This window comes from Cynocephalus volans, chromosome 5, assembly GCF_027409185.1.
Source record: "Cynocephalus volans isolate mCynVol1 chromosome 5, mCynVol1.pri, whole genome shotgun sequence".
Taxonomy (NCBI): domain Eukaryota; kingdom Metazoa; phylum Chordata; class Mammalia; order Dermoptera; family Cynocephalidae; genus Cynocephalus; species Cynocephalus volans.
The window spans coordinates 55,217,022-55,239,210 of NC_084464.1; the positions used below are offsets into that span (position 1 = coordinate 55,217,022).

Sequence of the window (22,189 nt, forward strand, 5' to 3'; positions counted from 1 at the left end):
CTGTTTCCTAACCCCTGCCTGTGGGGCCCCTTTCAGCTCCTCCTGCCTCCCTGAGGGGCTCCTGAGCTACGGTGTCTCCCTTGGGACTCTGTGTCTTTCCACGCTTTTCTCTTTCCTGGGAGTAGACCAGTGCCATAGCCCAGCTGGTGGTGGCCCTAAGCCCTCTTGTTGGGCCCTCTTCCCCAAGCTGAGCTGGGTGCGTCTGCTGCTTCTCCCAAAACCCTGTGCTTCACACTTGGCCTGCTGCAGTCCCCAGCGGGCTGAGGGTTCCCTGCCCTGTGCATGCATCTCTCTATCCCCAGGCAAGGCTCACAGTGGGGGCTTCAGTGAGTGTCAGTAAATGGAAGAAGGATGGAGCTTCTGGACACAGGCAGAGGTCTCCTGGAAGGCTTCTGGGAAGAGAAAGTCAAATTTCTATGCTGTTCTAGATCTGAAATTTTCCCATTTATAAAGTCCTTCGGAAGCCCCTGACACTGCTGGGGGTTCAGTTCAGGGGAAGCCCATCCCCAGGAGTGACTTCTGGTCTGCTTTGGACTTGGGTCCGAGGAGAGAAGACCGCATCCCCATTTCGTTTCTGGAGCGGGAAGGAAGCTCATGCAGGAAGGGCTCTGAGCTGAGTGTCCTTTGTAGTCACTGAAGCCTTCATTCTGTTACAGAAAGTGTAGATTCACTTTCACCGGCTCACATGACGGTGAAATGTTGTGAATGCTTTGTGAACTGGGGAGTAGACTTTTAATTAGCTAGGCCACTACTGCTCAGAGGGAGAGGGTGTGTTGAGGGATGCTGTCCCTGGTTTGAGATTTTGATCAGGAACAGAGCACCGTGGGGCCTTCCTGGCAGCAGCACCCAATGCCCCTTCCCACACTCATTGACTTTTCCCAGCCATAGGTTTCTCACAGACCATAAAGAAAGGGAGAAAGATAAGGAGAAACAAATTGCAGTAGTAATGGTAGAGTTGACGGTGTAGAGAGAGGCGCAAAGAGGAGGAAAGCAAGGGCCCTTCTTTGTTGTTTGGGATGCAACACAGAATGTTAAAAAGGGTATACTGGGTGCCGGGGCTGGTGAGGGAGGACAGTGCGAGTGGTAGTGGGGGAATCCCTCCCCAAGCATTCCTGAGGTGGATGGAGCGGGCCAGGAAGAGAGTGGATGAACACCTACAAGCACAGAGGAGGGTGGGGCTATGGGTTCAGCAGGTTTTCGGATGAGGTCTTAGAAAGTCAAGGCCAGCTTGCCAGCTGGCGAGCAGGCAAAGGGGCAGAGCCAGTCCAGGCACGGCAGTCCGCGGCTCACTGGGCAGGTGCATGGCCCTAGGGGCTCTGGCACCAAGGCTGAAGTTGAACAACTTGGTCTGACCGCCTGGAATGGGCTGCCCTCTGGCCCGCGCCTGCATGCTGACTCCAAGAGCTCCCGCCGCCCTGCAGGGGTCCCTGGAGATCCCTTCACTCTTCAGGTCCAAACAGCTGAAAGTAAGCGAAGAGGGCGAAAAAAACGAAACCAGCTTCGGAAACACCTTGACGTGCCCGTATACGGAGGGCGCATGTCCCTGTCCGCCGAGTACGTGGGCGGCCGCAGAGACTAGGGAGAGTCTTCCCATAGTGACCCCGTTCCCATTCTCGGTTCACAGGAGTGTAGTATGATTGATAGGAGAGAAGAGGAGGGGTCCCCCGATCCCTCCCTCGACGCTCCATCTCACCCCAGCGGCAGTCCCGTGCTGCAAGGCCCGGCAGATGGGGCAGAGGGTCCCATCAACGGACGTGCATAGTGAATGGGATTGGGACAACAACGTCCTCTTTGCCTTGGACCCAGCAGAGTTGGACGCCGGGCGGAGTCGCTGCAAACACACTACCCGGGCTGCAGCGGGAGAGGCGGAGCGTCAAGGGGAGGGGCGGGCGGGGGCGGGACCTCCGAGACCAGCCTGGAAGCTGCTGGAAGAGTCGCATTACCGCCGCCGCTCCTTCCGCCGCGTGCTAGCAAAGAGTCCCTGGCGAGCCCAGGCCGGCTCTCCTCCCCCGAGCGGAGGTACGCCCCGTGGCGAACGGCCATCCTTTTCTGCCCTCATAGGAGGGCCGACATCTCGGGCTACCCGAAGGTGGGCCCTAGAATTCCACACTGTCCCCTCGTTGGGATGTGGGAAATGTAGGGCAGATTCTAGAAAAAAAGACCGGGTCTGGGCGCTGCGGTCAGGGTGGTTAGCCACCTCCGCTCTTTTTAGGTATTCTTCCGAGTCCCGGCCTCTAGGGTGTTGGGTTGCCAGCCCACAGGTTTTTGGGGAGGTCAGTGGAGTCCTCTTCCGTAGATTCACTGGTTATGCCATATGAGCACTCCCAATTCCTAATCCTGATGGGGTCATGTTCTGGACATACAGAGATAGGACTGTGAGCACAGCAAACGTGTGTGAACGAACCTGCAGCGGGTCTCGACGGACAGACTGCTGCCAGCTGCTCCGGCTCTCCCCTTTCCCTCCTTCCTCCCTCCTCCCCAACTTTTGAGCCATGACGTCAAGGTGGGCGGGCTGCGGCAGGTGCGCAGCAGGCTGCATTCTTCTTTAAGGCGGAAGGATCCGGGTAGGGCGGTTGAGCTGTGCTTCGTCTTATATAGACCGACTGGCGCTCACGGTAGCTCTCTCGAGTCACTCCTGTGCCGCACTCGGTGGTTGTGCGTGTTGGACGCTATCGCGACCCACCTTGCTCTCTAGCGCTTGCTGCTCTTTCATTCCAAGGTAAGGCCGCGGGCTTTTCCCACACGTTTCTGTCCCTCGAGGGCCCTTTTATGTTGTGTTAGTTTTTTTTTGTCATTTTTAATGCCTAGGTACCGTTGTGCCTGGAAGGCCTGTGGGGTAACACTCCTAATTTTTTCGCGGCGGGGGGGTAGGTGAAGGCTCTGGCGTTTCTATTCGGTTTTCGCTAGTGTGGGCGGCGGAGCTTTCCTCTGGCGGCATTAGCTATGGACGAGGGGGCCGCGGGGCTGGGGTGGTGGGCAGCTGCACGTGGTGGTCGCGCCATCCCGGGACGCTGCCATATTTGTTCTTTCACTTCCGGACGCGGCTACGGGGAGCCGGAGGGTCTCCGGCTGATGGGGGTGCGTGCTCAGGGTGACTCAGCACGATCGGTCTGGTTTTTCCTATTGAACGCGTTTTTCAAGCCCTGTCGGGTGCTTTCTGCGAGGGTCCGCGACGAGGGAGGAATGCTTTCCGCATTTTCTGGCCCATCGTGCTTTCTCTTTCCAGATCTTTCTCGCAGTCCCAGTGGAGGAGGAGGGATGGGGAGGGGACAGGCTCTGGAAGATTCATAAACTCCCTCCGCCTCCTCTCCTTGAGAGCTGAGATTCTGTTCTGGAAGATTCTAAAGCATGGCGCCCCGCCCTGGTGCCCGGATGGTGGGGCAAAGGGAGGATGCACGGCGGCGCCCCCTCCTCGCACAGCCTAGATCGACGCATGTCCGGCAGCGAAAGGGGGTCGGCCTGGCTACTAGGCCACCATCTTGCTTGTGTTGGGTTTCATCCTACACTGTAGTCTGAAATGTGAAGGGTCATTAAGGAGCTTTACGTTCTCGGTTCTTTGTCCGTGATTTAATTGTTCTTTGGGCGGGTACCCTCTTGATCTCGGGTTATCTTGTCCTGCTTTATGGGGCAGCAGTCCCGGCCCTGGGCAATTTAGCAATTGGCTGGACTTGAGGCACCAATGGGGGAGCAGTTTAAAAATCAGTCCGGTTTTTGGGTTAAAAGGGTCATTGTTCTCTATCAAAAAAAAAGGGTAATTGTAGTTAGTGATTTTTATGCTTAAGTGTGCGCAGGGATTACCTGGGTGTTAATTACTCAAGATATCCTGGGTTGGGGCCAGCATTCTGAATTTGTAATGAGCTACCAGGACATGCTTGAGGGTGCTGGTTACCGCGCTTTTTATTAGTAGCAGGGATCTAAGATATTTTCCAACAAATCTGATACCACGTAGGATTGAGGAAAGCTTTAGCGTTTTTTCTTTCTGAGTTGGCTTCCTACTTAGTGTGTAGCCTGGGGTCTTTCAAGAAAAGGTTTGTCAAGGGTTAGTATCCATTTCAAAGCATTTTGAACTCAGTCTTTAAGTAATGATTTAACAGTTAAAACGGAGATGAATTTAAGGATATTTAATATAGGGCCATCATGTTCTTTAATAATTCTTGACCATTCTTATTTTAGATGCCTGAAGAAGTACACCATGGAGAGGAGGAAGTGGAGACTTTTGCCTTTCAGGCAGAAATTGCCCAGCTTATGTCTCTTATCATCAATACCTTCTATTCCAACAAGGAAATTTTCCTTCGCGAGTTGATCTCTAACGCGTCAGATGTGAGTTGGTTTGTTTTTTACTTTTTGAGCACTCCAAAGAGGGTGAAAGGGTGGTTTGATATTTGCTGAAGGCTACTATTGAAGGGGATAAACCAGCACTTGTTCCATAAAGATGGCCCTACTACGTGTGGCCCTCTTGAGCTTGAAAGAGAAAGGGACTGTGTCCTGGACAAGTGGGGTGATGTAACTAACTGAATGTGGTTCTTAAGATTTAAATGAAGAGTCAATCAGAATTGAGGCTGTTTGGCAGTACAAAATGAGATTTTCTTTGGGTGAAGAGATGGGATCTAAGAAGATGAATAAATTGCTATTTCTTTTGTTTTCAGGCCTTGGACAAGATTCGCTATGAGAGCCTGACAGACCCTTCCAAGTTGGACAGTGGTAAAGAGCTGAAAATTGACATCATCCCCAATCCTCAAGAACGTACCTTGACTTTGGTGGACACAGGCATTGGCATGACCAAGGCTGATCTCATAAATAACTTGGGAACAATTGCTAAGTCTGGTACTAAAGCCTTTATGGAGGCTCTTCAGGTATGTGGCATTTTAACTATCCACACACAGCTTACATTTATCAGTGTTCTGTGGTTTGCTATTTCATGAAAACTTCTGTTTGGCTTTTTAAAATTTTCTGGCAGGCTGGTGCAGACATCTCCATGATTGGGCAATTTGGTGTTGGCTTTTATTCTGCTTATCTGGTTGCAGAGAAAGTTGTTGTGATCACAAAGCACAACGATGATGAACAGTATGCCTGGGAGTCTTCTGCTGGGGGTTCCTTCACTGTGCGTGCTGACCATGGTAAGTTGGCTGTCCTGTTACAAGGTGGAAATGTTAGGATTCCCTGAAGGAACCAGTAGAAATTTTGAGCTTCTTTGTAAAGCAGAACTCTCACTATAGTTCTGCTTTTAGTTTCACCTCCTTATATTCTATTGGGATCTACTTTTTCAAGGTGAGCCCATTGGCCGGGGTACCAAAGTAATTCTCCACCTTAAAGAAGACCAGACAGAGTACTTAGAGGAGAGGCGGGTCAAAGAAGTGGTGAAGAAGCACTCGCAGTTCATTGGCTATCCTATCACTCTTTATGTGAGTATGGACTGGTAACCTTTCTTGTATTGAATGCTGGATGACTGTTGCGGAAAATATCGTGGTCCCTGGGTTTTGTTTTTCATGGTGTTCTGTACTCATACTGACTACTGGTTGTGGTACCTTAGTTGGAGAAGGAACGAGAGAAGGAAATCAGTGATGATGAGGCAGAGGAAGAGAAAGGTGAGAAGGAGGAGGAAGAGAAGGATGATGAGGAGAAGCCCAAGATTGAAGATGTGGGCTCAGATGAGGAAGATGACAGTGGTAAGGATAAGAAAAAGAAAACCAAGAAGATAAAGGAGAAATATATTGATCAGGAAGAACTGAACAAGACTAAGCCCATTTGGACTAGAAACCCTGATGACATCACCCAGGAGGAATATGGAGAATTCTATAAGAGCCTCACCAATGACTGGGAAGACCACTTGGCAGTCAAGGTGAGAAGTCTTGCACATTGGCTCAGCTGGAGAGGGGTGCAGTTAGAAGGTTTTGCAGGGAGTTAGACACAAAAACTTGCCCAACTTGTTGGTAGCTGAGAACAGTGAAAGCCATGGAGCCACATGAGTTCACTCACTGATGACCCTGCCATGGAGAAATGCTGTCCTCCCCAATGACCTAGTTTTCTCTTACGATAGAAATGTGAGTAATGCCCATGGCAGTCTTACACATCAGGAACTCTGATTGGAGTGACTGTTGTCTCATTTACTCGATGATAAATGTACACAGCTGATACTGTTCTAGATTCATTTAGGGTGTTAGGGCTTAATTTTCTCAAGGGCTTCCTATAGTGTCTACTAGTGCTTGAGTTGGGGGGAAGGGTCATTGTCCAGTTTCAGTTATATTGGCATTTGGACTAAAATATACTATTAGTTCATTTCTTGGGTTTCTTCTCAGCATTTCTCTGTGGAAGGTCAGTTGGAATTCAGGGCATTGCTTTTCATCCCTCGTCGGGCTCCCTTTGACCTTTTTGAGAACAAGAAGAAAAAAAACAACATCAAACTTTACGTCCGTCGTGTGTTCATCATGGACAGCTGTGATGAGTTAATACCAGAGTATCTCAGTGAGTATATCCTTGATCTGCTGTAGTTGGGTAAATTCTTACGAGGCCTTCAGCATTCTACTGGGATTAAATAAACTCTTTGTCCTTGATAACTAACGATTCTTTGCACGTAGCAAGTGAAGGCTTAGGGTGCAAATAAGAGCCTTCTGTTTGAATCCAGGTGATCAGGTCTGGCTTCCTTTTTTTTTTTTTTTTTTACTAAGCTTTGTACTCTGATTGCAGACTTTATTCGTGGTGTGGTTGACTCTGAGGATCTGCCCTTGAACATCTCCCGAGAAATGCTCCAGCAGAGCAAAATCTTAAAAGTCATTCGCAAAAACATTGTTAAGAAGTGCCTTGAGCTCTTCTCTGAGCTAGCAGAAGACAAGGAGAACTACAAGAAATTCTACGAGGCATTCTCTAAGAATCTAAAGGTAAGGAGGCGCTATTCCTCTTGACTACTTTTAATAATTGAGTAAATTTTTTTTTTCTTTAAAATGACCAGTAAGGGGATCTTAACCCTTGACTTGGTGTTGTCAGCACCACGCTCTTCCAAGTGAGCCATGAGCCGGTCCTGAGTAAGTTTTTCCATTCACATAAAGTAAGTTCATTACCAGATAAGCTGGATTGTTTTTTCTTTTCCCACCCCTAAAGCTTGGAATCCATGAGGACTCCACTAATCGGCGACGCCTTTCTGAGCTGCTGCGCTATCATACCTCCCAGTCTGGAGATGAGATGACTTCTCTGTCAGAGTATGTGTCTCGCATGAAGGAGACACAGAAGTCCATCTATTATATCACCGGTACGTTGGAACCTGGGTCTGAACAAAGCCTCCATGGCAGATGGCTGGGGAGGACATTCAGGACTACCTGGGAACTGGCCGTATGAAACATTTTGATCCATGAGTCACATTTAATAACCCTACAGGTGAGAGCAAAGAACAGGTGGCCAACTCTGCTTTTGTGGAGCGAGTGCGGAAGCGGGGCTTTGAGGTAGTGTATATGACTGAGCCTATTGACGAGTACTGCGTGCAGCAGCTCAAGGAGTTTGATGGGAAGAGCCTGGTGTCAGTTACTAAGGAGGGTTTGGAGCTGCCTGAGGATGAGGAGGAGAAGAAGAAGATGGAGGAGAGCAAGGCCAAGTTTGAGAACCTCTGCAAGCTCATGAAAGAAATCTTGGATAAGAAGGTCGAGAAGGTAAGCAATTCTGGGACTAGGATATATTTTGTATCTTACACCTCTGGGACTGCTCTCAGAATCCCATGTTGCTAAATAATTAGTGATTTTAGGCAGTCTATTCTGTTTAGAGCCACCCTTAACATATTGCTCTCTTCCTTAACCAGGTTTAAGGCTGCTGTTTCTGTAAAGTTTGGTTAAGATTAGGTATTAAGTGACTTCTGAGAGTAGAAACTTAAGCTACTGTCTCATTCATCTTGAAGGGCTATTCTGATCTAATACAAACTTAAGTATTTTGTTAATGTGTCCGCAGGTGACAATCTCCAATAGACTTGTGTCTTCACCCTGCTGCATTGTGACTAGCACCTATGGCTGGACAGCCAACATGGAGCGGATCATGAAAGCTCAGGCCCTTCGGGACAACTCCACAATGGGCTACATGATGGCTAAAAAGCACCTGGAGATCAACCCTGATCACCCCATTGTGGAGACACTGCGGCAGAAGGCTGAGGCAGATAAAAATGACAAGGCTGTTAAAGACCTGGTGGTGCTGCTGTTTGAGACTGCTCTTCTCTCTTCTGGCTTCTCCCTTGAGGATCCCCAGACCCACTCCAACCGCATCTACCGCATGATCAAGCTAGGCCTAGGTAAGTGGCTTTGTTACCTGGTGTGGCAAGGGACTGTCGAACTAGTTTCAGATTTGACTTAGTGCTATTTGGTTCAGATCTCACATGGCTTTCTGTTTACTTCTAGGCATTGATGAAGATGAAGTATCAGCAGAAGAACCTAGTGCTGCGGTTCCTGATGAGATCCCACCCCTTGAGGGGGATGAGGATGCCTCTCGCATGGAAGAAGTAGATTAGGAGCTGCTTCTTGGAAACTTTGTGTCCTCTGTATAGTGTCTTCATAACTCCTGTAGCAGCCTTGAGTGGCCCTGTCCCACCTGGCTTCCTCTGCTGATGTCTTTTTTTCTCTCCTGTCTTTGTGTCTAAGGCAGGAAACAAGGGCCTGAGCCCCATCCCTTCCTAATTCAAGTATTTTGTGTATTGTGGTTTTTTTGTTTATTTTGTTCTGGAATTAAAGTATGCAAAATAAAGAAGATGCAGTTTTATATAATTCTGCTCTCCCTTGTGAAGTGAATATAATGCTGTTTTTTCCTTGGCTTCTCTGCCCTGTTATCTTGAATACACGAAGTTAAGTAAGTTTTTATGGTAGGTACAAAGTACAAGTTACTCTTCTATAAAAACTCACTGGTGTGTGTAGCTGCTTATGATTCCTGCAACACTGATGCCTTCAGCCAACAAAAACATAGGACCAAGTCCACTGCAGCAATTTAATTTAATAAAATAAAATTATAAGAGCAAAAAGTTACATTTCCGAAGTACCAAAACCTGCAACTGGCTCATGGAGCAGAGCCTAGGGGTCCGGGAGCATGAGGGTGGTGGTGCTGGGCAGGGTTCTCCAGCCCCCTCAGCGCAGCACCATCTTTAACTCAGCCTCCTGAGAAAGCAGCATTTGGAGCCTCTAACACTTGTGCTTTTCTCACCAGAGTAAGAAATGCAGGTATCCGAGGGGGTCTCCCTCTCAAGATGGGGGACAAGCAGTACATCAGGTGCTGGTGGTACAGCCAAGGGCTAGGGTCAGACTTCAGGGAACTTGGGGAGGAGTCTGGAAGGTGCTTGTCCTCTTGACTCATGACAGCCACCCCCTGTCCTAGCTTAAGCTAAGGACTCTTCTCTGGGGTAGAGAAAAGCCTGCCTATTGAAGGATGGGTGACTTAAGGCAAAGCGGGGGGGAAGGCTGCCTCCTGGGCTCCCACCCCCAGCTGCAGAGCTGGTTTATGATACTGAGAAAAACCCTGCATTTTGCCCTTGAGCCAGTGCCTCAGAAGTTACAGTAGGAGAGGACTGGTGTGGTGAGAGGGTCCTATTTCACTTCATCCTTCAGGCCCCCTTCTACCCCCTCAGACCTTCTGCACAGGGGACTCAATAGGGACAGCCTTCTTTCCCCGTTGCTTTAGGCGGCCTCGGGCATAGACTCTGAGTAGGAGGGCAGCAAAGACCACAGCCACCCCCAGCCCCCCTACCACAGTGACAGTGTGGCCATAGAGGAGGCAAGAGAGAAGGATGGCAAAGGCCTGGCGGAGGGTCATGATGATGGTGAAGACAGCAGCCCCAAACTGCCCGATGGTGTAGAAGATGAAGAGCTGGCCACATGCAGAGCAGATGGAGAGTAGCAGGGCGTGGGCAGCAAACTCGCTGTGTCGCCCCATGAAGCGGGTCCCCTCCAGGAGGGCCCCCTGCTCTAGCAGTGAACCTATTGTGAAAAGGCAGGAGAAGAAATTGACCCCAAACATCATCTGTACCGATGACATCTTATAGGCAAACAGGGCATCTTGCCAGTTTGAAGTGAAGCTGTCAAAAGCAATGTAGCCCGCCAATAAGATTAGACCCGAGAGTGTGGTGGCCGGGGAGCTGCGGGGCTCTGGTCCGCTGGACAGCAGAAACATGCTGACCCCAATGGAGATGAGGCCAGCTGTCAGGTATTCCCAGTGTTCATAGCTGCGGCGAGACACTAACTTTCCCATCAACATGACAGGGATCACCTTAGAGGCCTTGGCCAGCACCTGGGTGGGGAAGCTGACGAACTTGAGAGCTTCATATTGGCACCAGCTGCTAAGCACATTTGACAGGCTGGCGAAGGAGTACCGGTACATGGGTGCCCCATGCCGGGGCTGCTTGCAGAAGAGGCAGTAAAGGCCAGCCACAATCAGTGCCAGCACTCGGTTCATAAGCACCAGGAACTGTGAGTCTGTGAAGCGCTCCCCTGGTGATGTGGCTGTGGCCCCATAGTTACGGGTCATCACTCTTTCCTGCAGCACACCCCAAGTCAGATAAGACACCTGGGTTGGGGAGGGGTAGAGACAGGAGACAATAAGCGGGAGAAGGAAAAGGCAGACAAAAATAGATCTCAGCAAACTCCCTCTTACTCAGGATGATGTCTAAAAGATTAAATGGACAGCATACATCTTTTTGGTTTCTCTGTAGACGTTTCCTTTTCCCTCCCAAGTCTGGATTCACATTGAAGGGAATCAAGTGTGTGAGAAAAACTTACAATAACAAATACACTAGGACTACCCCTGTCTGTCTACACCGTATGTTAGAGCTGACTCCAAAGTATTTTCCTATGTTCAACCAACTCAGGAAGGCAAGAATTCTCAGGGTTGGATACCCGTAGTTCAACATGGTGTAAAAGGTAGACTCCAAAATGCAATGTGGTCAGCAACTCAGCAACCCTCTAACATGCAGCCCCGGGGGAAGGCTGAAAGGCTCCCCCCAACTTTTATCAGTGAATTTATAGTATGAGGCACATCAGCGTAGGAGGAAGTATAATGCAAGTCAGAGAAAAGGGGGTATGAGAAAGCCCCTCTTCCACACTAGATACCATGAAATAACAGTGTACAGTTAACTTTCAGTACCAGTGCTGGAAAAGGGAAGAGGAGGAGGAGAAAAGACAAGACAGCGTTTCCAACAGACACCAAAAAAGATGGTGGTGCAGTGTGCCCCTGGGAGAAGGGGGACACACAACACACCAGCCAGCAAGCCTTTGGGTCTGGTACAATAAAAACTGGTTTCACAGAGTCCCTGCCCACCGGGACCCAACCCAGGAAAAGAAACAGAGCCTGCCTGCCTACCTACCTGGAGCCCCGTGGCACAGAAGAGCAGCTTCAGGGCTTGCCAAGTGGGGGTGGTCTCTGCCGTCTCTGCCCGGGGAGCCAGGGGAACCTCATCAGAGGCCTTGGGCTCATTGCCAAACACACAAGCTTTCACCAGGGGGAAGCAGAGACCCCTGCCTGAAGAAGGCACACAAAGTCAAGCCCATCTCCACAGCATCTCCTCTTCCCCAGAGCAGCTAGCTTGCCCTGCTGTCCGGCCTACTGGCCTCTCTTCCTCCCTTTCCAAGTCACATCCCGTTGGACTGCTGGCCAACGCCCACAATCCGGACCTAGCCCACTTTCCGGCCTTTGATCACACACCTGTCTCCAGATAGTTCTTCCGCCTGAAGTACTGCACCAGGAGGTAGCCAGGTACCATAAAGCTTGCGTAGCCAGCAGCATTCACCAAAAAGCGGAAGAACCATAGCTGGGTCCATGACTCCGGAGGGGATTCAGGAGTCTCCCCACCTGCCCCCAAGGAGAAGAGCGCAGCCAGCACCACCACTGCCCACCACCTGCGGGGACAGTGGTCATAAGAATTAGAGTGCAGTTCCTCATCTCCTCGGCTCTCCAGAGGGGACCACACTAGAGAAGGGCTCAGAGTCTCCAACCCGCCCCCCTCCGCTGCAGGCCAGTCCAGACAAAGAGCCTCTCTCTCTGGGGGGTAGGGAGGGGATGCAGCGCGGGGCAGGCAGGGCCTCTTCTCTCCCTCGGGGCGGATCCAGCCCTCCGGCCACACAGGTCCCCTCTGTTTCTTCTAGCGCTCGCCGGCTGCTCAGGCCAGAGGCGGCGCTCCCACCCCCACCCCGCCCTCCACTTTCCCGGAGCGCCAGGGTCCCCAGCGCCTCCGCCCGACACTCCCCAGGTCCCCCGAGAAGTATCAGACCTCGCCACACCCCACCTCCCCTCCGGCTCCAGGTAGCGATATGTGGCCGACCATCTGGCAGCCGGGACCCCACCCGGCCCCCGAGCTGAGGCGAGGCAGTCACGTGGCCCGGGGGCCCGGTCACGTGGGCTCGCCGCAGCCCTAGCCCCCCACCTGGCGTCCATGGTCCGGGCCGCCTGGGGCGGAGGGGAACCGGGGAATGCGAGTCCCCAGGCTGCGCGCTCCCTCCACCGCCTCCGGGGGCAGCCGGCGAGCAAGCGGCTAGCGGAAGTGCCGCGCTCTTCCCGCCTCCGTCCCCGCGGCCACCCCTCTACTCCCTGCTCCCTGCCGCGACCACGCTGCGCCCCGGGCCGCCGCTCCGCCACAGCGCCCCCTCGCGGCCCGGAGGCAGAGGCGGCTCGGTTCTGGCGAGCTGGGCTGCTCCTGGGCTGGGGGAAAGTTCCGTGCGCTTCCTCTGCTTCGTCATCGCCCCTAGCCCTCACAACCACCCCAAAGGGAGTAGTGACCATCGCCATCTTGTGGATGGAGACATTGAGGCTCTGCGTCCCTAGCACTCCCTCTTACGTTAGTTTTCCCGTTTTCAGGCAGGGTCTGTCCTTCCGCTTTTGTCTGTCCTCCTACTCTCCGTGACCCTAGAGGCTTTGCATGACCTGGCCCGTCTTCCTCACCCACTCACCACCCCCTGTACAGCCCCAATGGCCTGCCCTTAGTTTCTCTAATTCACCAAAGGCCTTTCCCCAAATGCTCTGCCCCCCATCCCTTACTGATCCTTATGTCGGAGTTGAGATGGCACACCTCAGAGAGGCGTCCTAGACCACTCACATATGGCCTTCCACCCACTCCACTGTTCTCCTTTCCACTATTCTTTCCCTTCACAACACCCATCGTAACTTGTAATTACATATTTGGATGTTTATGATTTTAATGGCTGGCTGTCTCATTCACTAGTGTATGAGCTCCAAGTGGCCAGAGACCACATTGGCTTATTCCCCTTCTTCATGCTAGCAAAGGCTTGAGCAAGCAGGGCCCTCAAACGTGTGGAATGGGAGAAAAGGTGTAAAAAGTCAACAGCTCCCTTGTGCCAGCCTCCCTAGGCTATACTTCTCTGCAGGCTCCTCCAGATGGTAGCCTCCAGGTGGTGGTGAGGCCTTCGGGGCCCACGTCTTCTCATTCCCTCCAGCCACCCCCCAGCATTTCCACAGAAAGGACAAGGGTATGTGAATAGAGAGAAAGGCATGAGGACTGTTAGCCCCCTACCACACTCTGCAAGACCCTTCCTTGCTCAGGGGACAATTTCCTTCTTTCTGCCTGTACCACAAGGTCACAGGGCAGGCCAGTCTAAAATCCCCAGTGTACACAGACATGCAAGTGCACACAATTCTAGAAGGGAAAAACTCTTTAGAAGTCTACCATTTTAGTGTCATGTTACTGAAACTTCCCTTCCCCAAAATCTCTGTTCAGGGCCTTCTTTGTCTTTAAACAACAGTGTTTTAGGGTCCTCAACAGCAGTAAGATAGGACCCCCTCCTGGCCCTGCTTGCTCCTATTTTAGTCTCTTCTCACTCAGGAGAGTCCATGTTTTCCCTCTAGTTGGCAGTTTGAGGCTGATCCAACATGTGTAGAAACAAGAGCCTCTGCCATCTTCAAGAGAGGCAAACAGGCTTCACCCAGGATACCTGGGGCTTTGGGGGTCTTCCAAGAGTCTCCGTCCACCTGGGATGCTCTTCCTTCCCGACTGGCTCTCTTTCACTTGCGATCTCTCCTCTCAGCTCAGGACTGTAGTGGCCCCAGGCTCTGACATCAGCAGTCCCTAGGACACCAGAAGGGCACCTCACCTGGGTCCAAATTGCAGCAGCTGTGGCCCCAGCTTCCAGGTGGCAAGAGGTAGAGCCCCCAGGGCCCCAGACCCTGCCCTGGCTTCAGTCAGTACACAGCAGTGGCTTCCCTGAGATCTTCAGGTCATCGAAGGGCAAGAGAACAAGGGGCTGAGAAGGAGAGTGGAGAGAAGCGAGATCAGGGACCATGGGAAAAAGATAGCTGTGAGGGAGGGGACCAGGGAAACCTGTTGCTCACCCTCCTTACCCCAATGACAGTTGAAGAACATCAGGGAACAAATCTTCATACTAATCCCCCAAATAGTGGCCTCTCTGGACTTGGCAGAGTCCTGAGGCTTTAAGCAAGCTCTCATTTTCTAAGATAATGCCAGAATATCAGAGCTACGAGAGCCCTCAGAGGTGATCCAGGCCATGAACCTGTTTTTTTTCTCTTGAAGGGGTGGAGTGGGGGGTGGGAAAATGTACTCAAAACATTTTGAATATTTTTTTACATTGAACATTTAAAAAATAGGAAGGGCTGTACAGAAAATCTGGGTTTAACTTCTCAAAAAATTCCAAGACCTGGAAATACTGGGCCTACATTCCTACTCTTCAAGATTTGAAACTCAGGCATGGCTCTCAGTTTCTCACAGGCCTCACCACTCCCTTGTCTTACACCTGGCTAGCTTCACTGGTTCACTTTAGCTGCAGGGCCCCTGTAAGAGTCCTTGGTCCTAACCACCTAAGGAAACAGGGTCAGAGATGGGCAGAGGCTGGCCCAAGGTCCCACAGTTGGTGAGTGGCAGAATCCTGGCTCCACTCCAGGACTCCTAACTCACTAGCCCTTTCAACTAATGTCAGCCCCTGTCTCTGCCGTTGGTGTGGGAAGCCCTGGAGAGCACATCAGAGCATATGTCTCTTACATCCTCAGCCAGGTCCTGTGGTGTTTCATCTTCCACGTTCCGCAACAGGGAGTCAGCACCCGCTTCACATAGAGTGGATGAGATGCTGTTGAGGCCCCGGCCAGCCGCCAGGTGCAGAGGTGTGCACCCATTGAGCATGCGGGCATCTACCCGGGCACCAGCCTTGATCAGGAACTGCACCAGGCCCCGGTCCTGGGTTTCCACCGCCAGGTGCAATGCTGTCTTTCCACTGGTGCCCTCCTGATGAGGAATAAGGATGTTGGCCAAGGCCTTCACAAGGCAGTGTGCTGGGCCTGGGCTCTGGATAAGGAAGTGAGTGTCACCACTTCTAACCACTGGGCAGGGTATCTGTGGCTGAACCAGGTGGGGGGGAGCAGGCCCTAGGCCAGGCAGTGCCCTGATTGGCCGCCTCACCTGTGCATCAATGTCAGCTCCGTTCTGAAGCAGCAGTTCCATGAGTGGCTGGTTCCTCTGCAGTGTGGCGATGTGGAGACAGGCCAGACCTGGGATGGGGTGAGAGTGGGGACTGCTGATCTGCATCCACCAACTCCCTTTCTTCGTCTCTTCAGGGACGTCCCTACCCCTCAGCCCCAAGGGATCTGCTGCCTACTCAATGGCTCTAATCACAGGACTGTTAAAATGCAAACCCAAAAACCCCCTCAAGAGTCTGAGGGGAAAGGAACTCAAAGTTTCCACCTTTTCAGAGTCATGTTATTGAAACTTTCATGCTTCAGGGGTCAGGCTGCTGAGTGACAACCCCCCCAAAACATACCATCCTCTAATACATATACCCCCATACACATACACCCCCCGCCCCAAACACACACACTCTAACTCCACTTGCCATAAAGCCCAGTCCAGAAGCTGCCTTCTCTGAGAAGCCATTTGGGATCCTCATGTCCCTAGCCCCCTCCCCCCAACACAAGGGACCATTTCCTCCTGTGTGTTCCCCTGGCCTTTTTGCTATCTCTGTTCTAGTCTGAAACCCTCCCTCTCCCCACCAACGTAGTAATAGAGATTTAGATTCCAATTTACATTCTTCACTTCTTTCAAGTATCTGTTTGAATATTCCTGGCTCTCCTATTTAAAAATCATATCGACTCTTCCAACCCCCATATTCCAGTTCCCCTCTCTGTGCTCTACTTTACCATAGCACTTACTTCCTTTTAACATACTATATAATTCACTTCTTATATTTGTCTGTCTCAATCTTTCTGTTTTCTTTGCAGATGCAAGCATAGCTCCTGGGATAGTGTCTGGCACACAGAAGACCTTTAGTATATTTCTGTTGAATGAATGGATGAGTTCATCTAATCGCTATTAAACTGAGTATCTTTAGGGCAAAATTTAGCTTTCTGCTCAGGTAGGTGTTGGGTAAGTTCTAAATCAAATCATTCATTCAGCCAAGATGCACTGAGTACCTACATGCTTAGAGCTGAGGGGCATCAATGGACAAGCTGGGCCCCTCCATTCCCTGAGAGTGGAGTCCCTGTTTTCTATCCCCTCCTCAGCCCACAGGCCTTGAGGTTGCCCACACCTTGCCAGTTTTGCAGTTGGAGGTCCAGGGAGTGAGATGGTCCTCTGCCTGGCTCTGGCTGCCCCTCCAGCAGGCAGCGGGCACAAGCCAGGTGCTGGCGCTGGCAGGCCACATGCAGGGCTGTGTCACCATGCCGGTCCTGTAGCACCTGGCTGGCCCCCTTCAGCACCAGAGCCTGAACTGTATCCGGCTGGTCCAGATGTACAGCCAGATGGAGTGCTGTCTGTAGGCACAAATAGAGGGTCACAGGGCCACTGCAGCATGCTCCCATCTCTGAGAATATGCTAGGGTGGGCACAGGAATTGCCAGCTGCCAGCACCTTCTTTGATAGCAGCTTATAAAGGCCATAGCCCTGGTCTTCCAAGGAAATACTACCAAGCCCTTCCCTCTGCCACTCCCACCAAGCTCCTGGGACCCCAATTCTGGAAGCAGGGTGAGAGAAGTGGCCCCCCCTGCTCTTCTTATAGGTCCCCTTATCCCCTGGAGGAAGGACATGTGGGGGCAAAGTCTAGCCCCTCACCATCTGGGGAGACCTCTGTTCTCACCAGGGGTTAGGCTGCAGGGGTTAAGTTGGGGGAGGAAAGACAGGAGGCACCAGGCAGTCTCCACCCAGCAAACTCCTCCTTTAAGAATTCATTCAGTTGTCACCTCCTGCACTAAGCCTGCCCTGGCTGCTACACACAGACACTGGACCCCATAGCCACTGGTATGTGTCTATCACAACTCTTGTCAACATGCTGTGTAATTAGTGTTGACACGAGTACCCCAGCCTAGGCTGTGAGCGCCTTGTGGGCAGAGGCTGTGTCTTACTCATGGCTGCATCCTCAGCTTTAGTCCAGTGTCTGGCATATGATTTCCTGAGTGGCAGCTTAAGGACTCTGGTGTGGCTGCTGGGGATGGCTGCCAGGGCAGAAACAGGTATCTGAGCACAGACCACTCTCTCCACCCACCTGGTAAAGGTTGTTCTGAATGTCCAGGACCTCCTGGGGCAACAAAGCCAGGCAAGAGAGCAGCACCGCTGGGGCCTCGTGAATCACTGCCAGGTGGACCAGCCTGGGGGAGCAGGGGCAGGGCTTGGGGTCAGGGCCTAGACCAGAGAGGGTGGGCTGGGGTGTTGGGGTTAGAAGGAACACATCAACCTCTAACTAGCTACCCGAAGGGTAGGTGCAGTAAGTGAGGGTTGGTGTGGAAAGCCAGGATCCTGGGAGTGGGAGCTTCAAGTTCCCATCACTGGCCTTCAGGAGGGCCTTGGCTGGGTGGGCATGTGGGCAGGGTGCTGACAGGACAAGGGCCTTCCTGTCCTGCCTGCCCACACCCGCTCCTCTCTGCCCTCAGGGCCCTGCCAGGCCAGCTGCAGCTCAAAGCCAAAAATGAAAGCTACCGCAGTAGTTCAGAGGGGGTTTCCAGGGCTGAGCTCCCCACCTCCCCCCACCCCAATAGGTAGGACAGAACGGGGCAGATGTGGGGCAACCCAGGCAATTCAATGTTACACATTCCAAGGGAGGGAGACAGAAGGTCTTAGAAGAGGAGCAAGGAGACAGCACAGCATCCTGTCCTACTGCCCTTCCCAGGGGAGTCAAGAGAGGCCACTCCTCAGCACAGACCAGGTGAGGCCTGAACAGAAGCCTTCTACTCCTATGTGCACCTCCACGAGAAGGTCTGTACAGTGCAGAAAATGTATTTGTCGGGGGGTCAAGAGCCTTAACCTAGGGGTAAGGGGGGCAGCTGGGAGGGGAAGTTCCAGTCTTGGGGTTTCCCCATATCAGGTAGGGAAAATGAAAGCCAGAGCTGGAGGGTCTAGGCTGGGACAGCTATCTTGGGGCATCAGTGAGTGAGTAACTTGGCTAAAGGGACTGTCTGGGCTGGGAAGGGGGCTGCTCAGGCAGGCGGGGGTCAGGCTTTGGTGTCAGGCAGCAGGAGAGGCCCAGGAGAGAGTGACGGAGGGAGGGAGGAACCACTCTGGAAATCCCCTCGGCCAGGGCCTGCTCTCTGGGTCACATTCTTGCAGCCACCTCCCTCTCTCCCTCAGTCTCCCCTCCTCCCACTTCCTCTTCCCACTTCCATACCTCCCACAGCCCAGACACCTCCAAGGGAGGAAAGTGCCCGTCTACTCTCTGGGGACCTGCTGGGAAGTCCTGACAGTTCTCCTCTCCACACACACACCCCATCTGGACACACCTGTCTCCAACTAGAGACAAACGGGCTGACAAAAGAGGGCAGTGTCAGAAGTCCCCACTCCCTGGATCAAAGGTCAGCCATAGGTACCTTGCATGGAGCCCCCAAGCCTTGGAGTTCTAGGCCTGAGGGCTGGTGATCCAGGCACAAAAAGGCCTGGGGTCACTCTTCTTCCACCCAGAGGCGGGGTCCAGAGGCTATCATTGTCAACTGCCACCCAGGATTAGGACCCCTGCATCTCCAAAAAGCAGGTCAGGACAGGCACCTCCTGCCTCTCCTACCCCATCCATTTCAGCATCTCTAATTTGGGACTTCAGCAACCCCCCCACCCCCATTTCTCACCACCAAATCCCAGCCACTCCCTCCTCTCTCAGTGTTTTTTTCTTCCTGGGAGCCAAGTCCTCAACTGGCTGGCCCATCCACACAACTGCCTCTTACTTGAACTACCCCCTGGCCCAGTCCCCACCAAACTGTCTGGGCCTAGGGGAGGAAGGGTAAAATGAGAGGGTAAGACAGGACGGTGATGGGGACTTGGGGGACTCAGGAGGTGGACAGTGTTGGGGAGGCTGATTCCAACCCTCACTTCCCCTTTCTCAGCAGAGGAGGAAGTAAGCTGGGGCAGCCAGCCGCCTGTCTGCTGGGGCAAGAGTGTCCTAGCTTGGCTCACCCCCTCTTCCTCAGGGCCAGCCCCAACCCTGCACTCCGGCGGCACCCCTGAACCCCTAGTTTCCTGGCCCCAACTGGCAACCTGTAACTGGCACCGCTTATTGCTTGAGACAGGGCATTGAGGTCAGGAGCTGGGAATCCCAGATATTGAGCAAACAAGGATGCCCCCTCCCCCAGCAAGAAAAAAAAAAACCAAAAACTGGACCGGTCAGGGGAATTTTCTTTTCCTAGGGTGGGTTATTGGTAGATTTCCAAGATGTTGGCTGGGGTTTCAGGTGCCTGGGTAAAGGCCCTGCCAGCTCTGCCCACCCCCAAAAGGGAGGGCAGAGAGATGATGCCAGGGCTTCTGGCCTGGGCCTGGCTAGAGCTCAAAAGTGGGCTGAGAGTTAAGCTTGGGGTTTGGAAGAGAGAGTGGGGACTGCCCCTTCCCAGGCAGGTGACTTGAGGTATCCTCATGGGGGGTGGGGGTGGCCGGTCTGTTGCGGCTTCTGGGGAGGCTCAGAGTTAGCATCCCGTCTCAGCCTAGCCCCCATACTCACGTGTCTCCGTCTTCAGAGATGTAAGTGAGTGCTTCCAGCTGCTGAGGGCTCAGCGACCCCGCGGGGGGCAGCGGCGAATCCGGGGCCGAGTCCTCGGCCTCGGGGCCCCCCAGAAAGGAAAGGGGCTCAGTGAGCGAGGAGGAGCCATAGGTAGAATCAGCCCGCTCCCCATCTGCGTCTTCCTTCTCCTGTGGCTCCCTGGCGGTCCCCGGTGGATGGGTCCAGGGCTGAGGGCCGCCGCTGTCCGAGGGCCCGGAGGCTGGGGCCGGGGTGGGCTCGGGTAGGGAGCGCAGAGAGCGCAGAGACTCTATGCCGGAGTCATACTGGCTCTCGTCCGCTTCGTCCGGTCCCTTCTGCGCCTCCGACATGCCCGCGGCGCTGGCCCGCGGGGGCCTGGTCCGAGCAGGATCCCGCGCCGGGCTCTGCCGCGCCGCCTTTCCGGGTTGTGGATCCGCCTTGCAGAACGGGCGCCCGGCCCAGAGCGGCCTCCTGCCGGGCCTGCGGGGTTCCGAGGGGTCGGCGAGAAGCGAGAACAAGCTTCGGAGCGCTGGCCGCGTCCACCGCAGCGGTTCCCCAGGCAGCCGTCGGCCCAGTCTAGCCCTCCCTCTCGCCCCGCCCCTCGGACCAAAGAAGTAGCCGCGCGCTGGCTGGCCCCGCCCTCGGGCCCTCCCCTGACGGGCGCTTCCGGACTGAGGCCCCGCCCCCCGGAATCCCCCTTACCCCGCCCTCTGCGTAGGCTTGGTGTCCATAGTTACCGGGTTCTGACTCACTTGTTCGTTGATTAATTCACTCATTCATTCATTCATTCGTCCACTCATCCACTCATTCATTCACTCTTTTCCCTTCCTTCTTCATTACACTTATTAATTCTATGTACTCATTCTTTCCTTCCTTCACTTCTTCCATTTCTTCGTTTGTTTTAAAGGGATTTTTATTAATAGTCTGCACAAGCTGGGCATCTGTGGAGAGAGCACGTGGATGGTGGGATGAGGAAGCTTTGCATCCTAGCCTCTGCCCATTTCTCTCAATTTCTCTTGCTTTTCCATCTGTCTCCATCAGTGCTCAGGTGTATGGGTGGGGAAAGGGATACCTATTATCTTTAAAAGAACAGTTCTGGGGCTGGCCAAAGTTCTAGGGCTTAGCTCAGTTGGTTAGAGCGTGGTGCTGATAATACCAAGGTCCAGGGTTCTGGCCAGCTGTCAAAATAAAAGAAAAAAAAAGAAAACAGTTCTCCTCTTGGGTCCTGAATAGAGTCTCCTGTGCTATCTTCCCAGATTACATGGAAATATACATGAGGATTTGTTTTTGGAAAGTGGGTTTTCTCAGGTACTCTGTTGTCTAAAAAGCAGAGCAGTTATGGAGTTTCTTCTTTCTCACAAGGGTAAAACAGTGGTCTCGGGTGGTTACAGTATCTGCTTACATCCAGTGGTCAGGGAATTCTAGTTGCTAGTGGTGGGGCCAGGATGGGGAGGCCCCAGGCATGCTGGGCTGCGCTCTGCTGATGTCTCCACCACAGCCCTAGCTCCAAAACATCTTTTCTCCTTCCCTGTCCCTGCTTTCTGTGGGCCTAGGGAGGCTGTGGGAGAACCACACCCACAGGTGAGCCCCAAACCAGTGCCCTATGATTTGCTCCTTTCTTATTCATTCCTTTTACTCCAAGTGCCATCCACCTAGGGCCACAATGCCCTTAGATGGTCATCCCCAAAGGAACATCTACCTTTTCCATCTCTGGCATTGGGGAAAGGAAGCTGGGGTGAGTATAGACAGCTACTAACCAGCTTCCCCACTGCACTCCCTCCTGCAACTTCGTTGTATTCATCCATTGGTTCACACATTTGACAAACACATACGAACTTTCTCCTATGTGCCTGATGTTGTTCTCTCTGCTGGAAGCAAAACCGACTATTACAGTAACAATAATAAACAACCACCACCACCTCCACCACCAACAAAAAAATGCCATGGTTCCAGCCTTCAAAAAGCTCTCTGGCAATTACATCGCAGAGTCACTGTGCTAAGACAAGAGTGAGAACAAGTTATTATGGGGGTACACAATGGTACCAACTACTCAGTGGGTTGAGGGGCAGAGATGGTTCCATCTGAACTAAAAATGGGAAGGGATGAGGGAAGGAGAGAGAAGAAGGACCTAGTCTCTGGAGGTGACTGGAGAGAGAGGAGTGTGGGGGTGCTGAGGGGAAAAGCCCAAGGAAACGGAGGCATCTCCTTCCCTTGGGATTAGTGTGATTTCAGATGTTCTCAGCCTCCTCCTTTGACATGTTCCTTTCCCATCTTCAAAGGCTGGAGCAAATATATAGTCAT

The 22,189-nt window shown here is 52.6% G+C and overlaps 3 protein-coding genes across 5 annotated transcripts; 1 reads left to right on the top strand and 2 right to left on the bottom strand.

The window, feature by feature from the left end:
* Nucleotides 1-2,610: 2,610 nt before the first annotated feature.
* HSP90AB1 (heat shock protein 90 alpha family class B member 1) lies at nucleotides 2,611-8,732 on the top strand. Its single transcript, XM_063096332.1, has 12 exons — nucleotides 2,611-2,719; nucleotides 4,174-4,320; nucleotides 4,647-4,853; nucleotides 4,958-5,117; nucleotides 5,269-5,402; nucleotides 5,531-5,839; nucleotides 6,297-6,462; nucleotides 6,685-6,875; nucleotides 7,096-7,243; nucleotides 7,369-7,637; nucleotides 7,930-8,263; nucleotides 8,370-8,732. The coding sequence occupies exons 2-12, from the start codon at nucleotides 4,174-4,176 to the stop codon at nucleotides 8,477-8,479; spliced, it is 2,175 nt and encodes a 724-aa protein (XP_062952402.1). The 5' UTR covers nucleotides 2,611-2,719; the 3' UTR covers nucleotides 8,480-8,732.
* A 203-nt stretch (nucleotides 8,733-8,935) lies between these two features.
* SLC35B2 (solute carrier family 35 member B2) lies at nucleotides 8,936-12,522 on the bottom strand. Of its 3 annotated transcripts, none has more exons than XM_063096333.1 (4): nucleotides 12,371-12,522; nucleotides 11,653-11,846; nucleotides 11,315-11,469; nucleotides 8,936-10,518 (listed from the first exon to the last, which is right to left on the bottom strand). In XM_063096333.1, exons 1-4 carry the CDS (start codon nucleotides 12,379-12,381, stop codon nucleotides 9,580-9,582), a joined length of 1,299 nt encoding a protein of 432 aa, XP_062952403.1. In that variant the 5' UTR covers nucleotides 12,382-12,522; the 3' UTR covers nucleotides 8,936-9,579. The 3 variants fall into 3 exon arrangements, with proteins under 3 accessions (XP_062952403.1, XP_062952404.1, XP_062952405.1); XM_063096334.1 differs by lacking the exon at nucleotides 12,371-12,522 and adding an exon at nucleotides 12,233-12,291; XM_063096335.1 differs by lacking the exons at nucleotides 11,315-11,469; nucleotides 12,371-12,522 and having other exon boundaries at nucleotides 11,653-11,733.
* Nucleotides 12,523-13,642: 1,120 nt separating this feature from the next.
* On the bottom strand, nucleotides 13,643-20,650 carry NFKBIE (NFKB inhibitor epsilon; the record flags this gene model as incomplete). The annotated part of the gene is given in 7 exon segments (XM_063097905.1): nucleotides 13,643-14,201; nucleotides 14,954-15,193; nucleotides 15,368-15,456; nucleotides 16,491-16,713; nucleotides 17,441-17,543; nucleotides 19,871-20,586; nucleotides 20,588-20,650. Coding segments are annotated over 7 exon segments (1,500 nt in total), but the record flags the coding sequence as incomplete, so codon positions are not given.
* Between the last annotated feature and the right edge of the window lie 1,539 nt (nucleotides 20,651-22,189).

Coding starts and splice junctions, on each gene's coding strand:
- SLC35B2 (XM_063096333.1), bottom strand. Junction 11,470..11,652: donor GAAGAACTATCTGGAGACAG/GTGTGTGATCAA, acceptor TGCCTTCTTCAG/GCAGGGGTCTCTGCTTCCCC. Junction 10,519..11,314: donor TCTGTGCCACGGGGCTCCAG/GTAGGTAGGCAG, acceptor TCCCCAACCCAG/GTGTCTTATCTGACTTGGGG.
- HSP90AB1 (XM_063096332.1), top strand. CDS start 4,174: ATGCCTGAAGAAGTACACCATGGAGAGGAGGAAGTGGAGACTTTTGCC. Junction 5,403..5,530: donor GCTATCCTATCACTCTTTAT/GTGAGTATGGAC, acceptor GTGGTACCTTAG/TTGGAGAAGGAACGAGAGAA. Junction 6,463..6,684: donor GTTAATACCAGAGTATCTCA/GTGAGTATATCC, acceptor CTCTGATTGCAG/ACTTTATTCGTGGTGTGGTT.